Consider the following 24,448-nt stretch of genomic DNA (forward strand, 5'->3'; position numbering starts at 1 on the left):
GTCCTTGAGGTTAAAAACATTACTGGTAGTAAGGGGTTCAAATCCCGCTTACTACCATTGTGTCCCTGAGCAAGACACTTAACCCAAAGTTGCTCCAGGGGGGGACTGTCCCTGTAACTACTGATTGTACGTAAATGCTGTAAATGTAAATGACTTATTAGTCAGTAATGTTACACAAATAACGCTCAAATGCACTTTTACTGTTTTTTTTTACTCTGGTGGCGACAGAGCTGGTGTTTACGACCCGACCTCTGCAATAAACCTGAGTGCTGCAACAGCGTCCTGTGTCGTCAGCAGAAATTCCCCCGCGCCGCCGTATAAAGAGCCGCCGCGTCTCCGCCGGTCGTCATTCAGCCCGAGGCAGTCCGGCAGGCTCACGGTCCCACCACCACGGAGCTGGACGTCCCTGTTTATCAGCCGCATTCTCTCGTGTCTCCATTTACCTTCAGGAAGATGTCAAGCACGCTGCTCGATGTGTCCCCGTCTTCGGACAGGTGAGGCGGACGATGCTTCAGTTCAGACACAGATTAATAGCACAGATTAAGACAAAGTCTGAGTTTATCGCTCCCTACGTGACATCCATTTTTTTTGATGAAAAAGAGCACTTTTTAAGTTTTTTTCGCTTTTTTTATTTTTTATTTTATTCTGTGTCCGCAGCAGCGCCGCCGCTGTCGAGTTTGACGAATGTGCAGAGCGCCACCATGTGAAGGAGGTAAGCAATCACGCCTGGGGACACTACAATGAAGCCCATCCTGGGACGCTTCCCAGCGAACTTCCCTGTCCTGTATTTCCAGAGCGGGGCGGCCGACGAGGACGTGCACTGCAGCCTGCATTCTGGGCTGCGTATCGAGATGTGCCAGCATCCGCACACCATGCACCAGGTCGTCAAGCTCATCGTTTACCTGAAGAGGATGAGGAAGAGCCAGAAGCTGATAAGCACTGAGTTCAGCGATCATGAACTGTGCGATATGTTCATGGGGGCGGTGATGGAAGGTAACTACATGGATTCCACAATGGCCTGATCCAGTTACATCACAATGCTCAGATCTGTGACAGACACAGTATATCAAATCTGTCTCCCTGCCTCACTTGGTTCAGTTTTCTGTTGTTCGGTAGTGAACAGTGCCGCTGTGCGATGCTCTCTTCACCGCTGACTCTCTGTCTCTGTCCCTACAGAGTGTGCAGTAATGGAAGTTCAGGAGCCCACCCATGCTGCGGCCCAAAACTTCAGCAAGACAGGCAAAGTGACACAGTGCAAAATCTGCGATGAGTACAACAAAAGCCTCGTTCTCAATAAGTCTGTTCCGGAACTGCAGGCCATTGTGTTGCCCGGAGGAAATGAAAGCAAGAGCGGTAAGTGCCCAAAAGCCTAATTTTGCACTGCACTTCATTTTGACTCTTTTGGGGAACTTCCGACGTAGTTGTGTCCGGATGACCTTCCATCACATGCATCCCTCTGTCTTCTCAGTGAAACTGAACCTGTCAACATATGTCACACCCACTGCCACAAGACCTCAGGCCCAGCCTATTGCACTGGGCATCGTGGACAGCAACTTCTACCTTGCGTGTAAAGCAACCTCAGACAAAACACCGGTCCTGACCGTGGAGGTAAGATTTAGAAAAAATGTAGCTACTTTTGTAATAACACCTAATATTATGTCTATTATTATTACCAGTTGTTTGAGATGAAGTTACCCAAGGTAAAATTTACTCCAGTAAAAGTAAAAGCCCTCTATTTAAATTTCCACTTGAGTAAAAGTACAAAAGTATTTCCCTTCAAATGTACTTAAGTATCAAAAGTAAAAGTGCTGCAATTTATTGTGGCTCTGGAGTTTAATTTGAATTTACTGGTTAAATCAATTCATTTTAGGTCAAAGGAATTTGTCACTTCTGACATCAATTTTTAATGTAATGCTATAAAAAAAAAACACCAATAAAAAACAAATATGCCACTGATATATTTACATTTGACATTTATCTGACGCCCTTATCCAGAAAAAGTTATAATCAGTAGTGACGGTCATCCTGGAGACACTCAGGGTTAAGTGTCTTGGCTTCGGACCACCTTTATATTTTTAGCCCAGACTTTGGAGTTTTGGAAGCCGAACCTGTGAATATTAACAGTTAAATGAACAGTTAAAATGGACATTTTAATGTACATTTTGTTTTCCATCTACTACTGTATTCACAATATAACTTGTTTTGGGTGATGATTATATCACATAAGGGCTTGCATCGTATATTATAAGCAAAATTTATTAGATGATATATGTGGTCTACGCATTTGAAAAGACTGTAAACATGATCACCTAAATCTATTTTGACCTGTTAACACAGCACACGTAAAATACGTACATCGCTGAAAAAGATGCTCTGAGGAATCCTTAAAAACCATCAAAAAGGTTATTTCACTGGCAACTGGACTTGTTATGGATCCTTGACAACGTTTCGCCCTTCCACTCCATCCCAGAGGGCTTTCTCGGGACTTGAAAATAACCTTTTTTGAGAACCATGACCTGGATGACTTAGAACCTTCATAGATATCTTTGAAAATACATCCTACACACCCTACAGAGAGTGTGATGAGAGAAATTGTTTGTGTTGTGGCATTTCAGCACCAAGTCACATGGGATCAGTTTAAATAATCTGGGAATGTAGCTGGGTACAAGCACAACTCCACTCGCCATTTTTTAAGCGTCATACTGTACATGACAGATTTGATTTTCCAGCATTTAAAGTTAAAATCATGTTGAAATCACAGTTTGTCTACTTCTGCGATTATGGCCTTATGTGTTTCCTTCGATTAGATGGTGAATCGTACAGATGAAATCGTACAGGGCTAAGGAAGTCACAAAAGGCATTTGAAAGTGAAATGGACCTTCTTCATTTCTACAACTTTGAAAAAACTCTCAAATAAGGCTGAGGTGCAATTCTGGCAAACTGGGATCAGGCGTGTTCTCCCTCTTAAATCGCGGCATAAGCAAGTGTATGCAACCAGTTGTGTAGCAGGTCAACAGTCATGCGCTGAAATTCGATTGGTGCATTTACAGCACTCATTTAGATTTGATCTTTGAAAAAAATTGAAAAAAGGAACGACTGCTTTTGGAAAAAGTAGTGGTGTGAAAAGTAAGATATTTGATGTTAAAAAAACGTACCGGAGTTAAAGTAAAAAGTCTCAGATACACAAAAAAACTACTTCCAGTGTAGTAGTACAGTGTCCACCACTAAATAACACTTGCTTGATTGTAATGTAAATATTATGTAAAATATCATTAAATGATATTTATCTCATCCTTCTCAGGTGATCAGTGATCAGCAACAGCTTGAGACCATTAACGCAGAGGGCGACATGGCGCGCTTCCTGTTCTTCAAGTCGGTCAACGGCCAGTCCATGAATACGTTTGAATCTGCCAAATTCCCGGGTTATTTCATCAGCACGTCTTTCAAGGACCAGAAGCCGGTGGAAGTCTGCAAACAGCAGGTCACCGAACGCATTAACACCTTCAGGGTGAACAAAGTGTAGCAGATGCACCGAAGTAAACTCCAGAGTGTATGTACTGTGTACAGACCTTTAGGTTGTGAGAAACATGATTTTTTTACTCAGAAACAAACAATTCTTTACTCCCGAATGTGCAATTGTTGCAAAGCATTTCATGTTGAATGGTGTTCCATACATGGGCATCATACACAACAAATACGCACCGTGTTGCAGTCTGGGAAGTTCATATTGAATTTCTACAGCTAATATTACATTTTTTTTAATTATGATTTAATATGACTAAATTATGCATCATTATTTAATATTTATTTGTAATTAGTTGTCTGTCTAAAGCTTCTTACAGCTACAAATGCACCCTAGTTGTTGTTTCAGATGTACTAAAATTTGCAGTTTTGGCTCAGGTCTTACAAGCCGTGTGCTTCTGCAGTGTCCTGTTGTCTTTGTATGTACTATTGTCCAATGTCATGATTGTTGCATTTTTATGTCTTTATGTCTTAGAATCTAAATTATTTGCATTATTATTTCAGTCAGAATCACTGTGTCAGAATTTATACATTTATACTTATTAATATTGGCAATTAAAAAGTTTTCAAATCGACTCTTAAGAAATGGCTTTTTTTTTTTGCCCATTTTGTTTAATGACGAAGTGCGTCACATTCCGGGCACATGGCAACACCGGCTACGTTCCCATCTTCATTTTGCGTTCATGAGCATTCACCGTCCTTTCTCTTCCCTTGGCTTGGTTACAGGGAACTCTTATCTGCTTGCCTGTGACAGCAGTGCATGCATGAAACCGTGAGCGAGATTAAGGCAGCATGTTGCATCCAGTGTGTGTGTCTAATTCAAGATTAAACTCCTTCATCTGTCACATACATAGTAATACACACACATATCTGGCCACTCTTACGTTTTTGCGTGCATCCACCTAGCTCATCATTTATTTTTTGCGGAGCACACGTGTACCACGTTCACTGCGATCTGCAACAGACGTGGTGTAGTTTTATTCAAAACTACACCACACTGTGATGCCGGACTAGATTTCTTTTTATTTGACCCGCTTGTACATTAGGCCATTTTGGACCTTAGTGTGTTCCTGCCAGGATGCTCTGAACATGTGAAATAATCCCAGCTTGATCGGGCAGCATGCCCAGTGTGGCATTACATACACCGTGGCTTCCACTCTTTCAGCCCTGCCCCCCAGGAGACAGAGGAAGGTCACCGAGGCCATTTCAGGAGATGCCATGTAATCCAAGGCACAAGTAACCCTACTAATGAAGGTCTTGATTACCCCACCCCCTGTCCTCACACATAATATTCAGAAAAAGTCTCTAGTTCAGAAAAAGACAAAGCACCACATTTGGTCTTAAATATTCTCAGTCGCTTATAGCCTTCTTTATTATGTTACAAACATACATAGCATCTTCTAAATATAGACTTCTAAATGTTCATTGGCAAAAAGGCTGTAGTTAAAAAGGTGAACAGGTCATGGTCTATAGAGATTTTTTTTTTTCCCCATGAAGAATCAAAGCTGGGGTGGCTGGCAGTATCCAAGATGTGAGCCAGTTTAACACAGCACAAGGTGGGAAAATGGCTTGGAAAAATATTCACATGTCGGAAACCAGAGATTTTCAAAGATACACAGGACTGACACACTGGGTTGACACCATTAATACAACAAATGTTGACATATTAAAAACCAACTCTTGATTTTTCCACAGTTACATTTTCTGTTTCATTTCAATTCACAACACATTTTCACTTGTTCATATCTACACTGCCAACATTCATTTCAATCTCTCTAATGCTGGGTTGAGAACCCCCTTCTCAACAGTGATATATGTGATCGACTTCTTTCACCTCATGTGTACAGAATACGAACATCCGTTGGAAAAAAAAAAAGTCTGGCATGGTCCAGCTGGAAAAAAGAGCACCTCAGAAAGGAGTGATTCCCATTCCCATTCCTGGCAGACACCTGATTCATTCCAACCCACTGCACCTATCACAGGGTGGTTAACTATTACTCGGTCCAAATTACGGACAGGTTGGAGTAAAACATGGGCATGTCTCTGTTCAAGGGCCCGGTTTTGTTTCGTATTGTTCTTTGATTTTAGTGTTTTGCTCAACCGACATCTCCCATACCGACAACAGCCAGGCAGGTATGTTGTCAGGCTTGAGTACAAATACCTAGGAGTGCATTTAGATAATAACCTGGACTGGTCAGTTAACACAATGGCCCTCTACAAGAAAGGACGGAGCAGGCTGTAATTTCTGAGAAGGCTCAGATCTTTCAACATCTGTAATACCATTCTTCGAATGTTTTACGAATCTGTGGTGGTGAGTGTCGTCTTCTTTGCAGTGGTCTGCTGGGGATATAACATAAAAGCAGCAGACAGAAACAGACTGGACAAGGTAATTAAAAGGGCCGGATCTGTCCGATTTTGGAAGGGTCGGTTTGGATCTGGACTCTATTGATGTCGTGGCAAAGAGGAGGATTCTGTCTAAAATATGAACAATCTTGAACAATCCTTCTCACCCGCTATAGGGACGACCAGAGGAGCATCTTCAGCCAGAGACTAATTATGACCAGGTGTTCTACGGAGCGCCACAGGAGATCTTTTCTCCCTACAGCCATAAAATTATATAACTCTTCTCTATAGCATTTTTACTACAGGTCAGGGACTAGCAGTAGTTCCTGGTTAATAACTACTAATATTTTACACTTTTGTTCTAAGTGCAATATCTGATAATAATACACTTGTGCAATACTTCTTCTTTTCACTTACACTAAGTTTTAGTGCAATAGGTAACTAAATTATGTGGAGGGCTAATTACTATTCTATTTTATTTTACTTATATTTATTGTTATTTCTCGTTGTATTTTATATTTTTTATTTATTTTCCCGGTAGATTAATTAATTAATTAATCTGATTAATCTGAGCAACTGTATAACCAAGAGCAATTTCCCTCTGGGATTAATAAAGTTCTTTAAATCTTGAATCTTTGAATCTTGAATCTCTGAAAGAAGCCATGCCATGAATTGTGGCATAATTTGGACCCCATCATCAGATGGATCCTTCTCAGGCTGGGAAAAGAAAGATGTATTTCTGGCCACTTATGACACTTCCAGTCTTCAAAAGTGGCACAGTAGAACGTGGCATCCATGCCATGGCCTTCACAGGAATAGAACTGAGAATCCTTGTCCGAAGCGAAGGCACGTGTTGTACCGTTTCCAGTGAAGGAAGTCACATGAACCAGTTATATCACCTAAACTGTTGTAGAGGCTCCCAGCACATATATATATCGGTCTGTAAGGTTTGCAAAAAAGAACCAGACAACGGATCAGCATCTACCTTTGGGTGTCAGGGACTTTGGAGCCTGTAGTCAGGCCACATTACGGTAGACCAGTAGGATCAGTATTGGGGAAATATTACAGTGGGATATAAAAGTTATTGTTTTTATTCAGACATAATTAAGTAACCCCTTTTCAGACCGGATCATGACAGTTTGTTGAACCAGGGCTCTTTGGGAGAGGTGGATTTTGGAGGAAGTAATGATGTCTACTGGAACTAATACTATGCCATGTCACGATCCAGTCCGAAAAGGGGTTACTCCGGTCCGGGATCTGTCCTGTGTAATGTTCCCTAATCGTTTTCACCGGTGTTAATTGTTTAAAGCTGCCCTGTTCGTTTCTGTTCGCTGTCAGGTCTTTAACGTCATGTTCCGTGTTCACCAGTGTCAACGTCTCTGATGTCTCCCCTGTCTTGTGCTTCACCAATTAAACCCCTGTTTCGTGATGTCAGGTGAAAGCATCCTTCATTCCTTGTCTCCTCGTCACTCTTCGTCCTGCTCTCCGTACACCCGCCGCGTCATGCCCGCATGGACTTGACAAACCATAGGCTATGCACAGTATGTCAATGCGTATTGACACGTATGTAGGCGTTCACAGACGGAGATAGAGAGAGACATAGAGAAGAACTTCAAATTTATAAAATGGCTACTTAAATCCACTGTGTGAAAGCTCACTGACACCACTGTGAGGAATTTTGGTCATCATATCCCAGTGACTTAATCCTCTGTTTTCCATCCAGACCAGGTGTCTCCAACACAAGGGCAGGAGTCCTTCACACAGCTTAGTTCTCTCCCAGTTCCACCAAACCTGATTCAGTTCAAAAACTGAGAGGTAATTATGACAGGAGCTGGAGGCTTGGGCTGGAAACCCTTGGTGTGGGCAGTACAGGTTATACAGAGAGATAGATTCATTATGGTATACCTCCAAAATTATAATAACAGTAGAAATAAAAATTATACAATTTTTTTTTTCTCTTAAGACATTAAATAATAACTAATAGTAAACTGAACAAGAAATACACTGAATGCTGTCAGTCTAAGTTGTAAAACAACTGACTTTCTCAGAGTCAATCAGTGACTGGCCATCATGATATACAACCACAAAGGTATAACAAACTGTATAACAGAGTAGGTAACTGTGTTGTTTCTCAACAGCTCTAAAAATAAGACAGAACAGTGTTTTCAGCCAACAGTCTTCAAGGTGACCCTTTATCTCTCCTGGATCCAGTTTCTCATGCACCATGTTTGTATGACATGAGAACGTGCGACATGCATCATGTTTCCCACTGTCACCATCTGTCACTACACCATCAATATGGTTCACGTTTTCCCCCGGACATGCAATTTTCCCCACAACCAGTCTGAGAACCTCTTCTCGCCACCTTTTTTCAGAACATTTCCTTTTTACCTGCTTATTTTCAGATATGTGACTTACCTAAAGCTGGACTGCTCAGAGCCATCACTCCATAGTAGGAGAAGGGCCCATTCTCTAATTTCATGCTCTCATTTCCAGCTTCCACCTCCACTCGGCCCTGTAAATGAAATCATATCTAAGTTCGCTTTCATTTAACAAATAAAATATATATAAAAAAAAAACAAAAAAAAAAACACTGGAAGGCTACTTGTGACCAAATTGCAGGTACTTACATTTAAACAATCACGGTAAGGTATGGTAGCTTTTCAGTCTTTGGACTGGAAATAATTACCACTGCTCCCACCTATTAACTTTCTACTTTCTGCATTTCAGTCCCCTTGGAAGAACAAAGGGTTGATGAACCACTACGCTACTATTTCAGCTAATTAGTGGCTAATTCAAGTTACAGCACTGACTCTGCATTACCATCAAGGTTAATGAAACTGTGGTTATCAGCATCTTCATATGAAAACATGCTGACAGCGGTTCTGTCTCCTCTTCCCCTTCATGACTTCCCTTCAAGACAAGATTGCTACAGGCAACCCCCCCCCCCTGTTGACACTAAACAATTAAAATTAAGAAAGGCCTTTTTAAAACTTTCTGTGAAATGTAATTAAAAAATAATGCAATTTCTGGTGAGGAATACATTAGGACACCCCCACATATTATCCCACTTAAAATGGTTAAAATCACACACAGCTGTATCACGTCAGGTGCATATGATCAGTACATTGTTACCCAGCATTTTAAAGGAGCCTCGCCCTGGTTAAACCTCAGATTAGTTTGGTGTGCTCCTGACTGTTGAAGTATTGAAGTGAGCACCATGGTGAGATCTAAAGAGCTGTCTGATGCCCTCAGAAAGAAGATTGTGGGATTTAAAAATATCTTAAATGAATTTGACATCAGCCATTCCACCATCCGAAAAATTGTTTACAAGTGGAGGACATTCAAAACAACTGCCACCATGCCCTGGTCTGGCCATCCAAGCAAAATGACCCCCAGAGCAGATTGTAAGATGTTCAAAGAAGTAATCAAAAATCCTAAAATGTCATCACAGGAACTACAGCAGTCTCTGGCTACTGTCAGTGTGAAAGTGCATGACTCTACTATCAGAACGAGACTACACAAGTATGACTTTCATGGGAGGTGTGCAAGGAGGAAACCTCTGCTCTCTAAGAGAAACATTAAGGCCAGACTGAAGTTTGCCAGAGCAAACATAGACAAAGACAATGACTTCTGGAATAATGTACTTTGGACAGATGAGTCTAAAATGTAATTATTTGGACACCAGAACAGAAGACATGTTTGGCGTAAACCAAATACAGCCTTCCACGAAAAGAACCCCATACCAACTGTGAAGCATGGAGGTGGCAGTATCTTGGTTTGGGGATGCTTTGCTGCAGCAGAACCTGGCCAGCTCACCATCATAGAATCCATCATGAATTCAACTGTGTATCAGAGGGTGCTTAAAGAATACGTGAAACCATCTGCAAAAAAATTTAAGCTGAAGCGGAACTGGATACTGCAACATGACAATGGACCAAAGCATACCAGCAAATCCACCAAGGACTTTCTAAAAACTAAGAAGTGGAGAGTCCTGGAATGGCCAAGTCAAAGCCCTGATCTTAATCCCATTGAGATGCTGTGGGGTGACTTGAAACGGACTGTACATGCAAGAAAACCCTCAAACATCTCACAGCTGAGAGAATTCTGCGCTGAGGAGTGGGACAAACTTTCTTCTGATCAATGTCAGAGACTGATAAAAGGCTACCAAAGGTGTGTCACTGAAGTTATATACTAGTTCTTAGGGGGTAGGGTGTCCTAACCTTTATCTCCATTAAAATATACATTTTTGTTCATATATTTTTTTATATATGAACATATATTTTTTATATATATAAAAAAATCTTAATTTTTGTTGATTAATTGTAATTAAGTCACAGTCATTAAGTTATTTTCCAGACATAAACACGATTGGTCATTGATATGTGAATATTTCCATTCCATTAAATTACATTTACAGAATTTATCAGACACCCTTATCCAGAGCGACTTACAGTCTGTAGTTGCATGGATAGTCCCCCTGGAGCAACTTAGGGTTAAGTGTCTTGCTTAGGGACACAATGGTAGTAAGTGGGATTTGAACAAGGGTCTTCTGATTCATAGGCGAGTGTGTTACCCACTAGGCTACTACCACCCTGTCACTTGGTCACATCATCCAATCACATGGCTTCTCCTATCACTCCTATGCTGATGACACCCAGCTCTATCTGTCATTCCCACCAGAAGATGCTACTATAGCAACAAAAATTTCGGCCTGCCTCTCAGACATATCGGCATGGATGTCTGAGCGACACCTCCAACTCAACCTATCCAAAACCGAGATTCTGATCTTTCCGGGCAACAATTCTCCTCAGCAAAACCTTTCAATTCAAATTGGATCGCTATTGTTAACACCCACGGCATCTGCAAAAAGCCTTGGGGTTTGGATAGATAACAAACTGAGTTTGAACCATCATGTTGCTGCGATCTCCAGATCCTGCAGGTTCACTCTCTACAACATTCGCAAGATTCGGCCTTTTCTCTCACAACAGGCTACGCAGCTCCTCGTCCAGGCAATGGTCATCTCCAAACTCGACTACTGTAACTCTCTCCTGGCTGGAGCCTCTGCAGTCACCATAAAACCACTCCAGATGGTCCAAAATATGGCAGCCCGCCTCATCTTCAATCAGCCAAAATACACCCATGTTACACCTCTCCTTACCTCCCTCCACTGGCTCCCGGTAGCTGCTCGCATTGAGTTCAAATCCTTGATGCTTGCCTACAGGGCTGTAAATGGAACTGCGCCCGCCTACATCAACACACTACTACCTAGATACACTCCTACACGCTCTCTCAGATCGGCAAACGAAAGGAGACTAAAAATTCCTTCTTCACGGGGTCTCCGTTTCCAATCATGTCTGTTCTCCGTTGTTGTCCCTGGCTGGTGGAACAACCTACCCTCCTCCACACGACTAGCCGAGACTATCACCACTTTTAAGAAGAAGGTGAAAACCTTCTTATTCCAAAAATATTACAGACAAATTTAACACATACACATGCATACACATTTAACAAATAAATACAAAATGTATAAATACATTATAATTTTTCTTAGTCTAGCACCCAACACTCTCCGAGCATGTTCTTCAATGACAAGTCTAAGCCTTATCAGGGCTCTTAGTTTGTATACTTGATATTCTATAGAAATCGAACGAGAATTGCTGGTGTCTTCCCATTGTAAGTCGCTTTGGATAAAAGCGTCTGCCAAATAAAGTAAAGTAAAGTAAAGTAAAGTAAAGTATGTCTAGGGGTCTCAGAAACGCAACAAGGTTGTGGAGAGGAGGAGGTCCACTTTTACATACTCACCAGCAAACAAAGAGTACAAACAGTGCTTTTATTCACAGTGAGCTAACAGGTACAATAGAACAGCAGACTCAACACAGCTAACCTACATTAAAACAGCCTAAAGGAAGGGATGGTCCAGCGGGGATAACTCAAACACACACAAGTTAACAAAAAGGGCACATAACAGGCTAAAAGCTAACAGGCTAACAACAAAGGGATCTATCACACAAAGCAACAAGACACACGAATGAGATCCCCAACGGAGCTCCTTGCAGATCTCCGTGGACCCTGGGGACCTCCCGAAAGAGTAAGGGCCTAGCAGACCCTCGGGACCTCTCAAACACCATCTGAAGTCTCTTTATACAGGTGGAGGTGACCAATGGCAGATGGCAGGTGGAGCTGGTAGGCCTCAACTCCTTCCACGAACGGGAGGTGTGCTTTTGTGTAAACGGGAGCTTTACACAAAAGCACACTCAGTGGTACACAAAAGCACACACTGGTACTTAGTCACATTCCCTTCCAACCTGCTGCTCCAACTTTCTGGGCTCAAGCTCACGCTGACACTCTAGTTGGCAAAAGCTGAAGCTCCTGCACCATCTTGCGAGCATGTAGTTATGGTATTCGCATTCTGGACAAACTCTCGCTGAATCAAGCCACTCACGCTTCTCCAATGAGCACTCACGGATTTTTACATCCGCATCAGAGTCACTCACGGATCGGCAGAAAACTTGACAAGAGCACATCAGCAGGCAGGGCCGGGAAAAACATTCCTATTAACCAACATGCTCCACAACTGAAACAGTATCCTTCCGCTGAAGAACCTCACTACTGAGACTGAGCGAACACCACACAACAACTAAAATATCGTCTCTTTCAAACACTGTGCCAAACGAATGCAGAAGGAGCACTAATGAATATCCACAAAAATTATACAACACAGCCACCACACTCAAAATGAATCTTGTGCTAACATTAGACCCACACCTGTGTACACAAACAGATCAACTGCCCCACACAAAACATGTACGCCAAAAAACAAAAAGCTGAATACTAACAACCACCCAAGCCTACACAAACTTCTCTCCACCGAACATATACCTGAGGCCACAAACACAACAGCAAAATTGTAAATCCGGTCCTAAACATGCCTAACACAAGCTACCTTAACCTACCTGCTATTCAGAGGGTACCTATTGGAGGCAACTTTGAACGAACATCACCCCGGCAGACTCAAGCTGAGGCTGTTCGTGTGACGTGTACCCCCACCCGGAGTAGTTCCAAAAGAAAGAAAGGAAAAATAACAAAAGTGGTGCTCTGCAGGGAGGGCATTGCCACAGCAAAGACCCCAAGAGACACCCATAAGTGGACCTCCTCCTCTCCACAACCTTGTTGCGTTTCTAAGACCCCTAGATTTAGGAACGTGACAAATGGGGGCTCGTCTGGGATGTTTTTTCCCTGGTTTGGTGTTTGTGATCAGAATCGTATATCCGGTAAGTTAGGGTGTCTCTTGGGGTCTTTGCTGTGGCAATGCCCTCCCTGCAGAGCACCACCGGGACAAGACAGAAACAACAAATTCTGTTTGGTCTGTGACAACTTCCTGTGGGTCAAATGTATAAAGGAATGTTTACTTGTGGTCTCGGGAGTTCCATCTTCTTTTTCATCGGAAGCTGAGGGGAATCATCCCATCAGTACCTGAGTCTTTTCTTATTTTCTTATTTTTCTCATGGCTTTTCTCTCTCTTTCTCTACCTTTTCTCCTTTTCATTTTGGTTTTCTCTGTAACATTGATACCTTTTTTACATACAATATTCACATGTAACTGCAATAATAATTAAAATAATAAATTAGAAACAGTTAATTCTCTTAACCTCTATTGTGCCATGCCTCTTTCTGCCAGGTAACATCAAGTTGGAGTGGTTTGAATACAGTGCTTTTGTGTGTAGAGAGAGTTTGTATACTATTCTCCACAGTTTTACATTATCATAAACTTTATGAAGTTATGATTATTTGCCTGCATGGTTTTTATAAGCAGACAGTCTGTAACTTCACTTTCTCTATCAGGCAAATCTCACCTGGCCATCTTCCAGAAGGTGAAAAACGAGGGTGAAGGAGATCCCATCTTCAAGGATCTGGGCTTGGTGTTGGAAGCTCGTTGCTTTCTGGCCATCTGACAGAAATCTACTGTAGAGAGAAATGCTGGAAAATTACAGGTAGCAAAGCAACTTTGTCTGAAATTTAGCACTGACACTGAATTCATCATTACAGAAAAGAGGTCTCACAGAAGAGAACTGGTAGTGAAGCAGCTGGAATTCAGTACCTAGACCTAAAATCACTTAAGAGCATGTTCACTGAGGGAGAGAAAGATATGTTCTTAATAGTAAAAAAAAAAGATGCTGGATAATAGTGTGCACTATGTTTAACACAAATTAAAAGTGTATGTGGGTAAACCTACATCTTACAGAAGATAAAGACTAATGATAATTTTTTTACTTATCAAAATAATTTATTCTGTGTCATAGGGCTCATGACATTCTAACCAGTTATTTTTATGAGACTTATATAAGACTGTAATAATATTTCATACCAGTTGTTTACTGAAACTGCATTACTGTTTAAGATCATAAAGCTTATTAACTGTTACAGGTTATTATCATGGAATTTTTGATTGTTTATTATTGTCTCTCCATGTGATAGACCTAATGAGAATTGTGAGTTTTTCTCTTAGTCTCTTTAGCCCACTGCAGATCTCAGACAGTCTTACTCCGAGTCCTCAAACACCCAGACGTCATCCAGGAGATCAAGTTCAACGAGAGTGACAAGCGTGCGATACACAGTACCAGTGGGGAAAACCAGTTGATCACTTTGTGCTCATCCTGCTGGTAGGCTTGACAGTTCGACTGCATAGCAGAGTGCAGCACACTCTACAATGAGCAGTCATGCCTCGTTTTATTGCATCTTGAATTTTGAAGCTTAAATTCTGTGTACATTTAGTATATTTATAGATCCAAGATCCTCTAAAATTATTTTATGTTATTGTGGACATTTTTTTTACTTTACCATATTATTATATAAGTTATGGGAGTAAGTTTCATCAGCTAATATATATCAGTAGCACTTTTTTAATTCCTGCAAATTGTGACTCTGGTGTGGCCTTAATGGCTTTCTGTAATGGCAAACACACACACGCCGAAATTAATGAAATTCCATTTTCATGCAATTCAATAAGTTTCAAAACTCACAAACACTCCGGGGTCACACAGGAGGGCAGTTGTTGCTAGGCTTCTCCCTTCCCTGGTGTTCCTGGTTCAGTCCAACTGCAATGGGAGTTAAAGACTGTGCAAGTGCTGGTACGTCCTTTGAGCCGTAGAATGGTTTGGGGTGCTATGTGTTTGTGCGTGTTTCCTTTTTAGGCTGTCTGCTGGGCGGAGATTTGGATTATGGTTCCACCCACTAATTCCCTTGTCAACTGCCAGCTAGTCAACACACATGACCGGGACTACTTAAGGACCACTCCATCCACCAGTCCAGGCTCATTGTTGTGGAGCCGGAGGAGGAAGCGTGAGGAGAGTTTTGGTGTTGGAGTTTTGGATTGTCGAACCACTTGAGCCAAGTGGTTCATGAAAGGGTTAATTTCTCAAAGCTTCATGTGCAAACGAGACCACCTACTGGCCAGGTGTATAATTACAAACCATGTATGACTAATTAATTGTTCTACATAAATGATCACATATGTGTATACTGTTTTGAGTGTATTCTGTGTGAATATTTTCACAAAATGGAAGTATTATATGATATGGCAAGTCATGTATGCTTGTGTAACTTGGACAATGATGTACAGAACAGGGGAATTTTTATTAATTTTTATTCAGAAATTACTATTTCTCAACAGTTTTTGGTTTTAGGTGATTCCTTTTTTTTTGACAACCTCTCCGGCCTTTGAAAACACTCTTTTACATGGCACAGAAGAAGAATGCAAGAGCAAGATTACACAAATTAGGTCACGCAGTACATCCGGCAGCGAGGCTCCTCCCCTAAATGAAGCAAGCCTCAAGCGGCTTGACGTCCACGGCGACCACACTGGATGTGGCCCCGCTGCTGACGTTCATGTAGCTGCCGCCCGGGCCTGCCGCCTCCGCCCGTCCCACCACCGCACCCCAGAGGAACACCATCAAAGTTAGCTTGTACCCCTGCCTGCTCCATTCTGTCGCCATGGTTGTTAAACTGACCACGGGCCGCGGACAAATAGAGTGGCTGCTGAACAAAAATACTGCAAACGGGGCCAACTGTTGAAAAGCCATTAAAGAAATGCGCCTAGCTGAAGACTTCGGTCAAAAGCTTATTATTGTTGTTATTATTAATTTGCACACAATGTCACTCAGACATGTCCTCGTTTGCATGAAAAAAATCAAATGACGTGTAGAGAGGAACTTTTGTATTTTCCAATGGAATTCTGTGTTTTTTGACCTAAATGTGTCCCTGATAATTATAAAACCCTGTTGAATGATCTGAATGAAAACAGTTGTGCTGATTATAGCAACAAAGCTGGCCAAATCCAGCTGGAGATTTCTTTATCTCTACCTTGTGTAAATAATAGGCTTCTTCTTCAGGGTTGCATATTTAAATTCTCATTCATCTTCCTTAACTGGTAACTAAAATAATCTTATTCCTTCTCACCTCTCAGCCATCGAAGCAAGTAATAGTCACTTTGAGCAGGGAGTTTGGGAAGAATGTCCTGAATTTTGTCCCAAAACTATAACAGAAATGACAATCAGACATTAAATATGTTCCAAAATGCAGGTTAAAACATTCCAGTAGCTATATAGTGAAATAATAGCATGGATCTGAGAGTTTTTTCTTTTTAAATGAAGACATTTTGCGTCCTGATTTTGATTTTATTCACCTGTAGCAGAATGTCTGTCTGCTTCGGGCTAAGGTCTGGAAATACTTTATTGTGCAGATAAATACCTCTAGATTAATATGAATACATTAGTAGAACCAAGTTATACTGTTGCTCTAGTGAGAACCTGAAAATGATGTGCACCCCTTTCCAATTTACTAAGAACAGCTGCTAGATGATGATGAAATGCATTGTTGGACATAACATTACTTTTAAAAAGTTTGTCATGTCAGCATTCAAATAAATTAATCATGGTATAACACTGCAGTGAGGAACTGCACTGTGAACTGCACAGTGTTTGTTTTTGCACTGCATTTAAAAAAACTGTGAAACAGTAATTTTATTTTGTCTTGAACAAGCTGGGATATCCATACTGTGAACTCCACAGTGTTTTTTAACCTTTAAACTTAAAGTAAAGTAAAGTGAAGTGATTGTCACATGAGGTACACAGCAGCACAGCACATGGTGCACACAGTGAAATTTGTCCTCTGCATTTAACCCATCGCTCTGAGTGAGCAGTGGGCAGCCATGACAGGCGCCCGGGGAGCAGTGTGTGGGGACGGGGCTTTGCTCAGTGGCACCTCAGCAACCTTCTGATTACAGGGCCGCTTCCTTAACCGCTAGGCCACCACTGCCCCAGTACCAATAAACTTGAGTTATTGGTACTGTAAAAGAGTTTTGTTTAAGCATAGGATGTTTGGCTTTGGATACTTTTGTATAATAAAGTCATCTATTTAATCTTTAGGGGCAATTAGTGATTTTATGGGTTTTTTTATTTATTATGCAACAGAAAAATAATAGTTAGATAAATCATCTAAATAGTCATTATAATAGTCGACTATTCGATAGAATAATCGCCCAAATAATCTTTTAAAAAATATACGTTAACAGCTATGTTACCCCCTTCTCCCCACCAAAAAAAATTCTTATGAATGTATATTATTCCCTTTATTCTTTCAAAGAATACATATGGTTTTTATTTAAAGAAACCATAGAACACACAGCAATGTAGTGTAACTCATTTAGTCTTAACATTTCAGTCTTAACGTAATTATAAATTGCAGTAGAGTTGGAGTAGATATGGACACCCATCCACATCCAGTTGTCACAATTTTCTGCGGCACGGCAAGGGCATATTTTGGTTAAATATTTTGCTATAATAATAATCTTTCCTAATCTGGATTTGTAAAATTTGAATGATTTTCAGTGTCAGTTTCATGTACTGAACTCTCCTTATTCAGCTATGAATAGCCACAATTTTAAATTAGCTTAAGTGCACTGGTATTTTCCCTCTGCTGGCCCGTCTGCATTGTTTGTGTTGGGGCAGAAATTACATCCTGGCACAGAACTGCGCTGGTGTTTGGGTTCACCATCTAATTTTGTGTGACGGGTTGTTAAATTGGCAATTAGGTATTAGCAGCCACAGTATCGCTAGGGAGATCTATGGCACAAACTGGAAATGAATAATGCAGTGAGTGCCTGGGCAGCCCAGCATAGCTCCGGCTTTTCATTAAAGTGGGGAATACCCACTGAAATATCCCATGTACAGAGATTTCTACTCTACATGGGAAAGTGTCTGTGTGTGCTTTTCCAGGTTCCGTGCTGGGTTTCAGCAGGCCTTCTGCTGGTGTCCCTGCGTCCCAGAGGGACGGCAGGAGAAGGCCGCTGGCTGAAATCGTGACACATCAGCAGCTATTGCCAGGATGTTCTTCCTCACTGTTTCTGACTGTTTAGTGTAGCTCTGTATTGAGGGGTGGGGACGGGGGTCCTGGACGGCACTAAGCTGACATGCTCGGTCGACCTTACGAGCCGAGAACCCCTTCTCTGCAGGTTTTTAGGATAACCTTCAGAAATGGTGACTTCCTCAAATCACCCTCCCTGATTAAGGAGTTGCACTGAACAATAATGAATTACTCAAAACATGCTACATTTAACAAAATTCTCATTAAAACTGATGCAATACGACAATGAAGACAAAGAGCTGAAACTGCACAATTAAAGTGTAAAGATTTTCAAGGTTCTTCGTTCTTCACGTAGTTAAATATGCTTTGGACCAGCCAGTGGGAATGTGCAATAAAATTAAGTGAAATTTGCAGAAAAAACTAATATTTTTCCATTCTGTGAGAAATCAAACTGAGGCATAGTGTCCTTGTGATGCAGAACCTGTCACCTGCCATGTCTGAATAATAACTTTTATATCCCACTGTAATATTTCCCCAATCCCGAGTCTACTGGTCCACCGTAATGTGGCCTGACTACAGGCTCGAAAGTCCCTGACACCCAAAGGTAGATGCTGATCCGTTGTCTGGTTCTTTTTTGCAAACCTTACAGACCGATATATATGTGCTGGGAGCCTCTACAACAATTTAGGTGATATAACTGGTTTCGGAGCCCTGAGTGGAGGGGAGAGGGGCGAGGGGCAAAAAAAAAAAAAAGCCCATTCTCAAGAGTCGATATGAAAAATTTTAATTGCCAATATATATCAGTAAATACATACTGACACAGTGGTTCTGACAAATAATAATGATTATAAGACATAAAGACATAAAAATGCAACAATCGTGACATTGGACAATAGTACATACAAAGACAGCAGGACACTGCAGAAGCACACAGCTTGTAAGGTCTGAGCCAAAACTGCAAATTTTAGTACATCTGAAACAACAACTAGGATGCATTTGTAGCTGTAAGAAGCTTTAGACAGACAACTAATTACAAATAAATATTAAATAATGATGCATAATTTAGTCATATTAAATCATAATTAAATAAAAGAAATTCATTTAATATTAGCTGCAGAAATTCAATATGAACTTCCCAGACTGCAACACGGTGCGTATTTGTTGTGCATGATGCCCATGTATGGAACACCATTCAACATGAAATGCTTTGCAACAATTGCACATTCGGGGGTAAAGAATTGTTTGTTTCTGAGTAAAAAAATCATGTTTCTCACAACCTAAAGGTCTGTACACAGTACATACACTCTGGAGTTTACTTCGGTGCATCTGCTACACTTTGTTCACCCTGAAGGTGTTAATGCGTTCGGTGACCTGCTGTTTGCAGACTTCCACCGGCTTCTGGTCCTTGAAAGACGTGCTGATGAAATAACCCGGGAATTTGGCAGATTCGAACGTATTCATGGACTGGCCGTTGACCGACTTGAAGAACAGGAAGCGCGCCATGTCGCCCTCTGCGTTAATGGTCTCAAGCTGTTGCTGATCACTGATCACCTGAGAAGGATGAGATAAATATCATTTAATGATATTTTACATAATATTTACATTACAATCAAGCAAGTGTCATTTAGTGGTGGACACTGTACTACTACACTGGAAGTAGTTTTTTTGTGTATCTGAGACTTTTTACTTTAACTCCGGTATGTTTACAGCACTAAATGAGTGCTGTAAATGCACCAATCGAATTTCAGCGCATGACTGTTGACCTGCTACACAACTGGTTGCATACACTTGCTTATGCCGCGATTTAAGAGGGAGAACACGCCTGATCCCAGTTTGCCAGAATTGCACCTCAGCCTTATTTGAGAGTTTTTTCAAATTTGTAGAAATGAAGAAGGTCCATTTCACTTTCAAATGCCTTTTGTGACTTCCTTAGCCATGTACGATTTCATCTGTACGATTCACCATCTAATCGAAGGAAACACATAAGGCCATAATCGCAGAAGTAGACAAACTGTGATTTCAACATGATTTTAACTTTAAATGCTGGAAAATCAAATCTGTCATGTACAGTATGACGCTTAAAAAATGGCAAGTGGAGTTGTGCTTGTACCCAGCTACATTCCCAGATTATTTAAACTGATCCCATGTGACTTGGTGCTGAAATGCCACAACACAAACAATTTATCTCATCACACTCTCTGTAGGGTGTGTAGGATGTATTTTCAAAGATATCTGTGAAGGTTATTTCAGGTCTAAGTCATCCAGGTCATGGTTCTCAAAAAAGGTTATTTTCAAGTCCCGAGAAAGCCCTCTGGGATGGAGTGGAAGGGCGAAACGTTGTCAAGGATCCATAACAAGTCCAGTTGCCAGTGAAATAACCTTTTTGAAGGTTTTTTAAGGATTCCTCAGAGCATCTTTTTCAGCGATGTACGTATTTTACGTGTGCTGCATTAACAGGTCAAAATAGATTTAGGTGATCATGTTTACAGTCTTTTCAAATGCGTAGACCACATATATCATCTAATAAATTTTGCTTATAATATACGATGCAAGCCGTTATGTGATATAATCATCACCCAAAACAAGTTATATTGTGAATACAGTAGTAGATGGAAAACAAAATGTACATTAAAATGTCCATTTTAACTGTTCATTTAACTGTTAATATTCACAGGTTCGGCTTCCAAAACTCCAAAGTCTGGGCTAAAAATATAAAGGTGGTCCGAAGCCAAGACACTTAACCCTGAGTGTCTCCAGGATGACCGTCACTACTGATTATAACTTTTTCTGGATAAGGGCGTCAGATAAATGTCAAATGTAAATATATCAGTGGCATATTTGTGTATTATTGGTGTTTTTTTTATAGCATTACATTAAAAATTGATGTCAGAAGTGACAAATTCCTTTGACCTAAAATGAATTGATTTAACCAGTAAATTCAAATTAAACTCCAGAGCCACAATAAATTGCAGCACTTTTACTTTTGATACTTAAGTACATTTGAAGGGAAATACTTTTGTACTTTTACTCAAGTGGAAATTTAAATAGAGGGCTTTTACTTTTACTGGAGTAAATTTTACCTTGGGTAACTTCATCTCAAACAACTGGTAATAATAATAGACATAATATTAGGTGTTATTACAAAAGTAGCTACATTTTTTCTAAATCTTACCTCCACGGTCAGGACCGGTGTTTTGTCTGAGGTTGCTTTACACGCAAGGTAGAAGTTGCTGTCCACGATGCCCAGTGCAATAGGCTGGGCCTGAGGTCTTGTGGCAGTGGGTGTGACATATGTTGACAGGTTCAGTTTCACTGAGAAGACAGAGGGATGCATGTGATGGAAGGTCATCCGGACACAACTACGTCGGAAGTTCCCCAAAAGAGTCAAAATGAAGTGCAGTGCAAAATTAGGCTTTTGGGCACTTACCGCTCTTGCTTTCATTTCCTCCGGGCAACACAATGGCCTGCAGTTCCGGAACAGACTTATTGAGAACGAGGCTTTTGTTGTACTCATCGCAGATTTTGCACTGTGTCACTTTGCCTGTCTTGCTGAAGTTTTGGGCCGCAGCATGGGTGGGCTCCTGAACTTCCATTACTGCACACTCTGTAGGGACAGAGACAGAGAGTCAGCGGTGAAGAGAGCATCGCACAGCGGCACTGTTCACTACCGAACAACAGAAAACTGAACCAAGTGAGGCAGGGAGACAGATTTGATATACTGTGTCTGTCACAGATCTGAGCATTGTGATGTAACTGGATCAGGCCATTGTGGAATCCATGTAGTTACCTTCCATCACCGCCCCCATGAACATATCGCACAGTTCATGATCGCTGAACTCAGTGCTTATCAGCTTCTGGCTCTTCCTCATCCTCTTCAGGTAAACGATGAGCTTGACGACCTGGTGCATGGTGTGCGGATGCTGGCACATCTCGATACGCAGCCCAGAATGCAGGCTGCAGTGCACGTCCTCGTCGGCCGCCCCGCTCTGGAAATACAGGACAGGGAAGTTCGCTGGGAAGCGTCCCAGGATGGGCTTCATTGTAGTGTCCCCAGGCGTGATTGCTTACCTCCTTCACATGGTGGCGCTCTGCACATTCGTCAAACTCGACAGCGGCGGCGCTGCTGCGGACACAGAATAAAATAAAAAATAAAAAAAGCGAAAAAAAACTTAAAAAGTGCTCTTTTTCATAAAAAAAAATGAGCGATAAACTCAGACTTTGTCTTAATCTGTGCTATTAATCTGTGTCTGAACTGAAGCATCGTCCGCCTCACCTGTCCGAAGACGGGGACACGTCGAGCAGCGTGCTTGACATCTTCCTGAAGGTAAATGGAGACACGAGAGAATGCGGCTGATAAACAGGGACGTCCAGCTCCGTGGTGGTGGGACCGTGAGCCTGCCGGACTGCCTCGGGCTGAATGACGACCGGCGGAGACGCGGCGGCTCTTTATACGGCGGCGCGGGGGAATTTCTGCTGACGACACAGGACGCTGTTGCAGCACTCAGGTTTATTGCAGAGGTCGGGTCGTAAACACCAGCTCTGTTGCCACCAGAGTAAAAAAAACAACAAAAAAAAACAGTAAAAGTGCATTTGAGCGTTATTTGTGTAACATTACTGACTAATAAGTCATTTACATTTACAGCATTTAATGGTAGTAAACGGGATTTGAACCCCATAGGCGAGTGTGTTACCCACTAGGCTACTACCACCTTACTACCAGTAATGTTTTTAACCTCAAGGACGTGGTTGATGAATTCATTGCTGAAACCAATACAATGTATGCACATATGAAGAAGGACGTCTTCAAATTCAGCATTAAATCTTTTAATTAAAACCTTTCTCGTAACATTTTTCGACAAATGTTACGAGAAAGAAACTGGTCACTGTTCTGCATCTCGTCCTATGTTTAATCAAGGAAGAAGAGGAACGTCGATGAATGAATTTTTAACACATCTCCTGGACTTGGGGACTTATTAGGATAGACGAATAGATAAACACACAGACAGACAGATAGACTGAAAATCCTGGAAAATACCAAGATTGGCCCATCCATATTACTCTGTCAGTAGTTGACATCATTCAGTGAACAATCCTGTTTCAGCCAGTTCAGGTTGGTAGTAGCATAGTGTGTAACACACTTGCCTATAAACCAGAAGACCCGGGTTCAAATCCCACTTACTACCATTGTGTCCCTGAGCAAGACACTTAACCATAAGTTGCTCCAGGGGGGGGACTGTCCCTGTAACTACTGATTGTAAGTCGTCTGATAAATGTAAATGTAGGATCATGGGTACCTGTACAGGTACGTTTTATATGTTTTGTTTTTGTCTTGGAAAAGCTGGTTAGTTGATCTTGTTGCTTCAAATTGATTATTTAGTTGCCCTTACACATGTTCTAAATGAACAACTTCCTTATTGCTCATACCAGGAACCGGTTCTAGGGTGGTAGTAGCCTAGTGGTTAACACACATGCCTATGAATCAGAAGACTTAGGTTCAAATCCCACTTACTACCCACTTACTCCAGGGGGGGACTGTCCCTGTAACTACTGATTGTAAGTCGCTCTGAATAAGGGCGTCTGATAAATGCCGTAAATGTAAATGTAAATGGTTATGCAATGTTAACCTGATGATTTAAGTCTTCTGTGTGAGATGATATCTTTAATTAGCTTCTTCATGGATATGATGGATAGGAAGCCTTGTAGATATAGTTTGTTTTTGTTCACCCCACCATTTGCTGAACAGTGACATAACTCTTTATTATTTTTTTTTTTGTCTTGACTTTTAGCACTGTCACGTGAAACTGACACAGCTCAGGTCTGTTCCTCAGCTCTTTTTAAAAGCTGGACCAGCCTGACCAAACAAGAACCACAAGGGTTGCTAATACATCTACTCACACAAAATGCAGCCTTACTTCAGCAACTCCAATCACAGGCCTCTGACCTTCAGCCATCAGTCTTGCCAGTGACAGGGTTTTGTTGTTCTGCAGCAACAACTGTGTTGTACTTTGGGCCTTCACATCTTCAGCAAAAAACATGCTGTTTGGAAAAATTTGCTTGTCTTACTTGGAAACATGTACCACAGTAACTGAGGAAAATACACAAACACAAACCATACATTTCACTAGTGTTAAACTAGTATGCCAAAAACGTGCAGACATGTTCATATTGTAATGGGTGTAATATAAGATGGATGATGGCATGACTAAACCTTTTCTCAATGG

The 24,448-nt window shown here is 41.3% G+C and overlaps 2 protein-coding genes across 3 annotated transcripts; one reads left to right on the forward strand and one right to left on the reverse strand.

Annotated features, from left to right (window-relative positions):
- Nucleotides 1–363: 363 nt before the first annotated feature.
- On the forward strand, nt 364–3,858 carry LOC114785321 (interleukin-1 beta-like). Its single transcript, XM_028971415.1, has 6 exons — nt 364–494; nt 658–712; nt 795–993; nt 1,177–1,353; nt 1,469–1,608; nt 3,302–3,858. The coding sequence occupies exons 1-6, from the start codon at nt 454–456 to the stop codon at nt 3,521–3,523; spliced, it is 834 nt and encodes a 277-aa protein (XP_028827248.1). The 5' UTR covers nt 364–453; the 3' UTR covers nt 3,524–3,858.
- A 15,127-nt stretch (nt 3,859–18,985) lies between these two features.
- Nucleotides 18,986–22,737, reverse strand: LOC114785320 (interleukin-1 beta-like). Of its 2 annotated transcripts, none has more exons than XM_028971413.1 (6): nt 22,501–22,737; nt 22,296–22,347; nt 22,015–22,213; nt 21,655–21,831; nt 21,400–21,539; nt 18,986–19,778 (listed from the first exon to the last, which is right to left on the reverse strand). In XM_028971413.1, exons 1-6 carry the CDS (start codon nt 22,539–22,541, stop codon nt 19,557–19,559), a joined length of 831 nt encoding a protein of 276 aa, XP_028827246.1. In that variant the 5' UTR covers nt 22,542–22,737; the 3' UTR covers nt 18,986–19,556. The 2 variants fall into 2 exon arrangements, with proteins under 2 accessions (XP_028827246.1, XP_028827245.1); XM_028971412.1 differs by having other exon boundaries at nt 22,296–22,350.
- Nucleotides 22,738–24,448: the final 1,711 nt, after the last annotated feature.

Source organism: Denticeps clupeoides, chromosome 3 (assembly GCF_900700375.1).
Source record: "Denticeps clupeoides chromosome 3, fDenClu1.1, whole genome shotgun sequence".
Classification (NCBI taxonomy): domain Eukaryota; kingdom Metazoa; phylum Chordata; class Actinopteri; order Clupeiformes; family Denticipitidae; genus Denticeps; species Denticeps clupeoides.

What these genes read in the sequence shown, in the direction of transcription:
- LOC114785320 (XM_028971412.1), bottom strand. Translation starts at nt 22,541, where the DNA reads ATGTCAAGCACGCTGCTCGACGTGTCCCCGTCTTCGGACAG. An exon ending in CATGGGGGCGGTGATGGAAG is followed by an intron (nt 21,832 to 22,014) that starts GTAACTACATGG and finishes CTGTCCCTACAG; the next exon opens with AGTGTGCAGTAATGGAAGTT. An exon ending in AGGAAATGAAAGCAAGAGCG is followed by an intron (nt 21,540 to 21,654) that starts GTAAGTGCCCAA and finishes CTGTCTTCTCAG; the next exon opens with TGAAACTGAACCTGTCAACA.
- LOC114785321 (XM_028971415.1), top strand. Translation starts at nt 454, where the DNA reads ATGTCAAGCACGCTGCTCGATGTGTCCCCGTCTTCGGACAG. An exon ending in GTGTCCCCGTCTTCGGACAG is followed by an intron (nt 495 to 657) that starts GTGAGGCGGACG and finishes CTGTGTCCGCAG; the next exon opens with CAGCGCCGCCGCTGTCGAGT. An exon ending in CATGGGGGCGGTGATGGAAG is followed by an intron (nt 994 to 1,176) that starts GTAACTACATGG and finishes CTGTCCCTACAG; the next exon opens with AGTGTGCAGTAATGGAAGTT.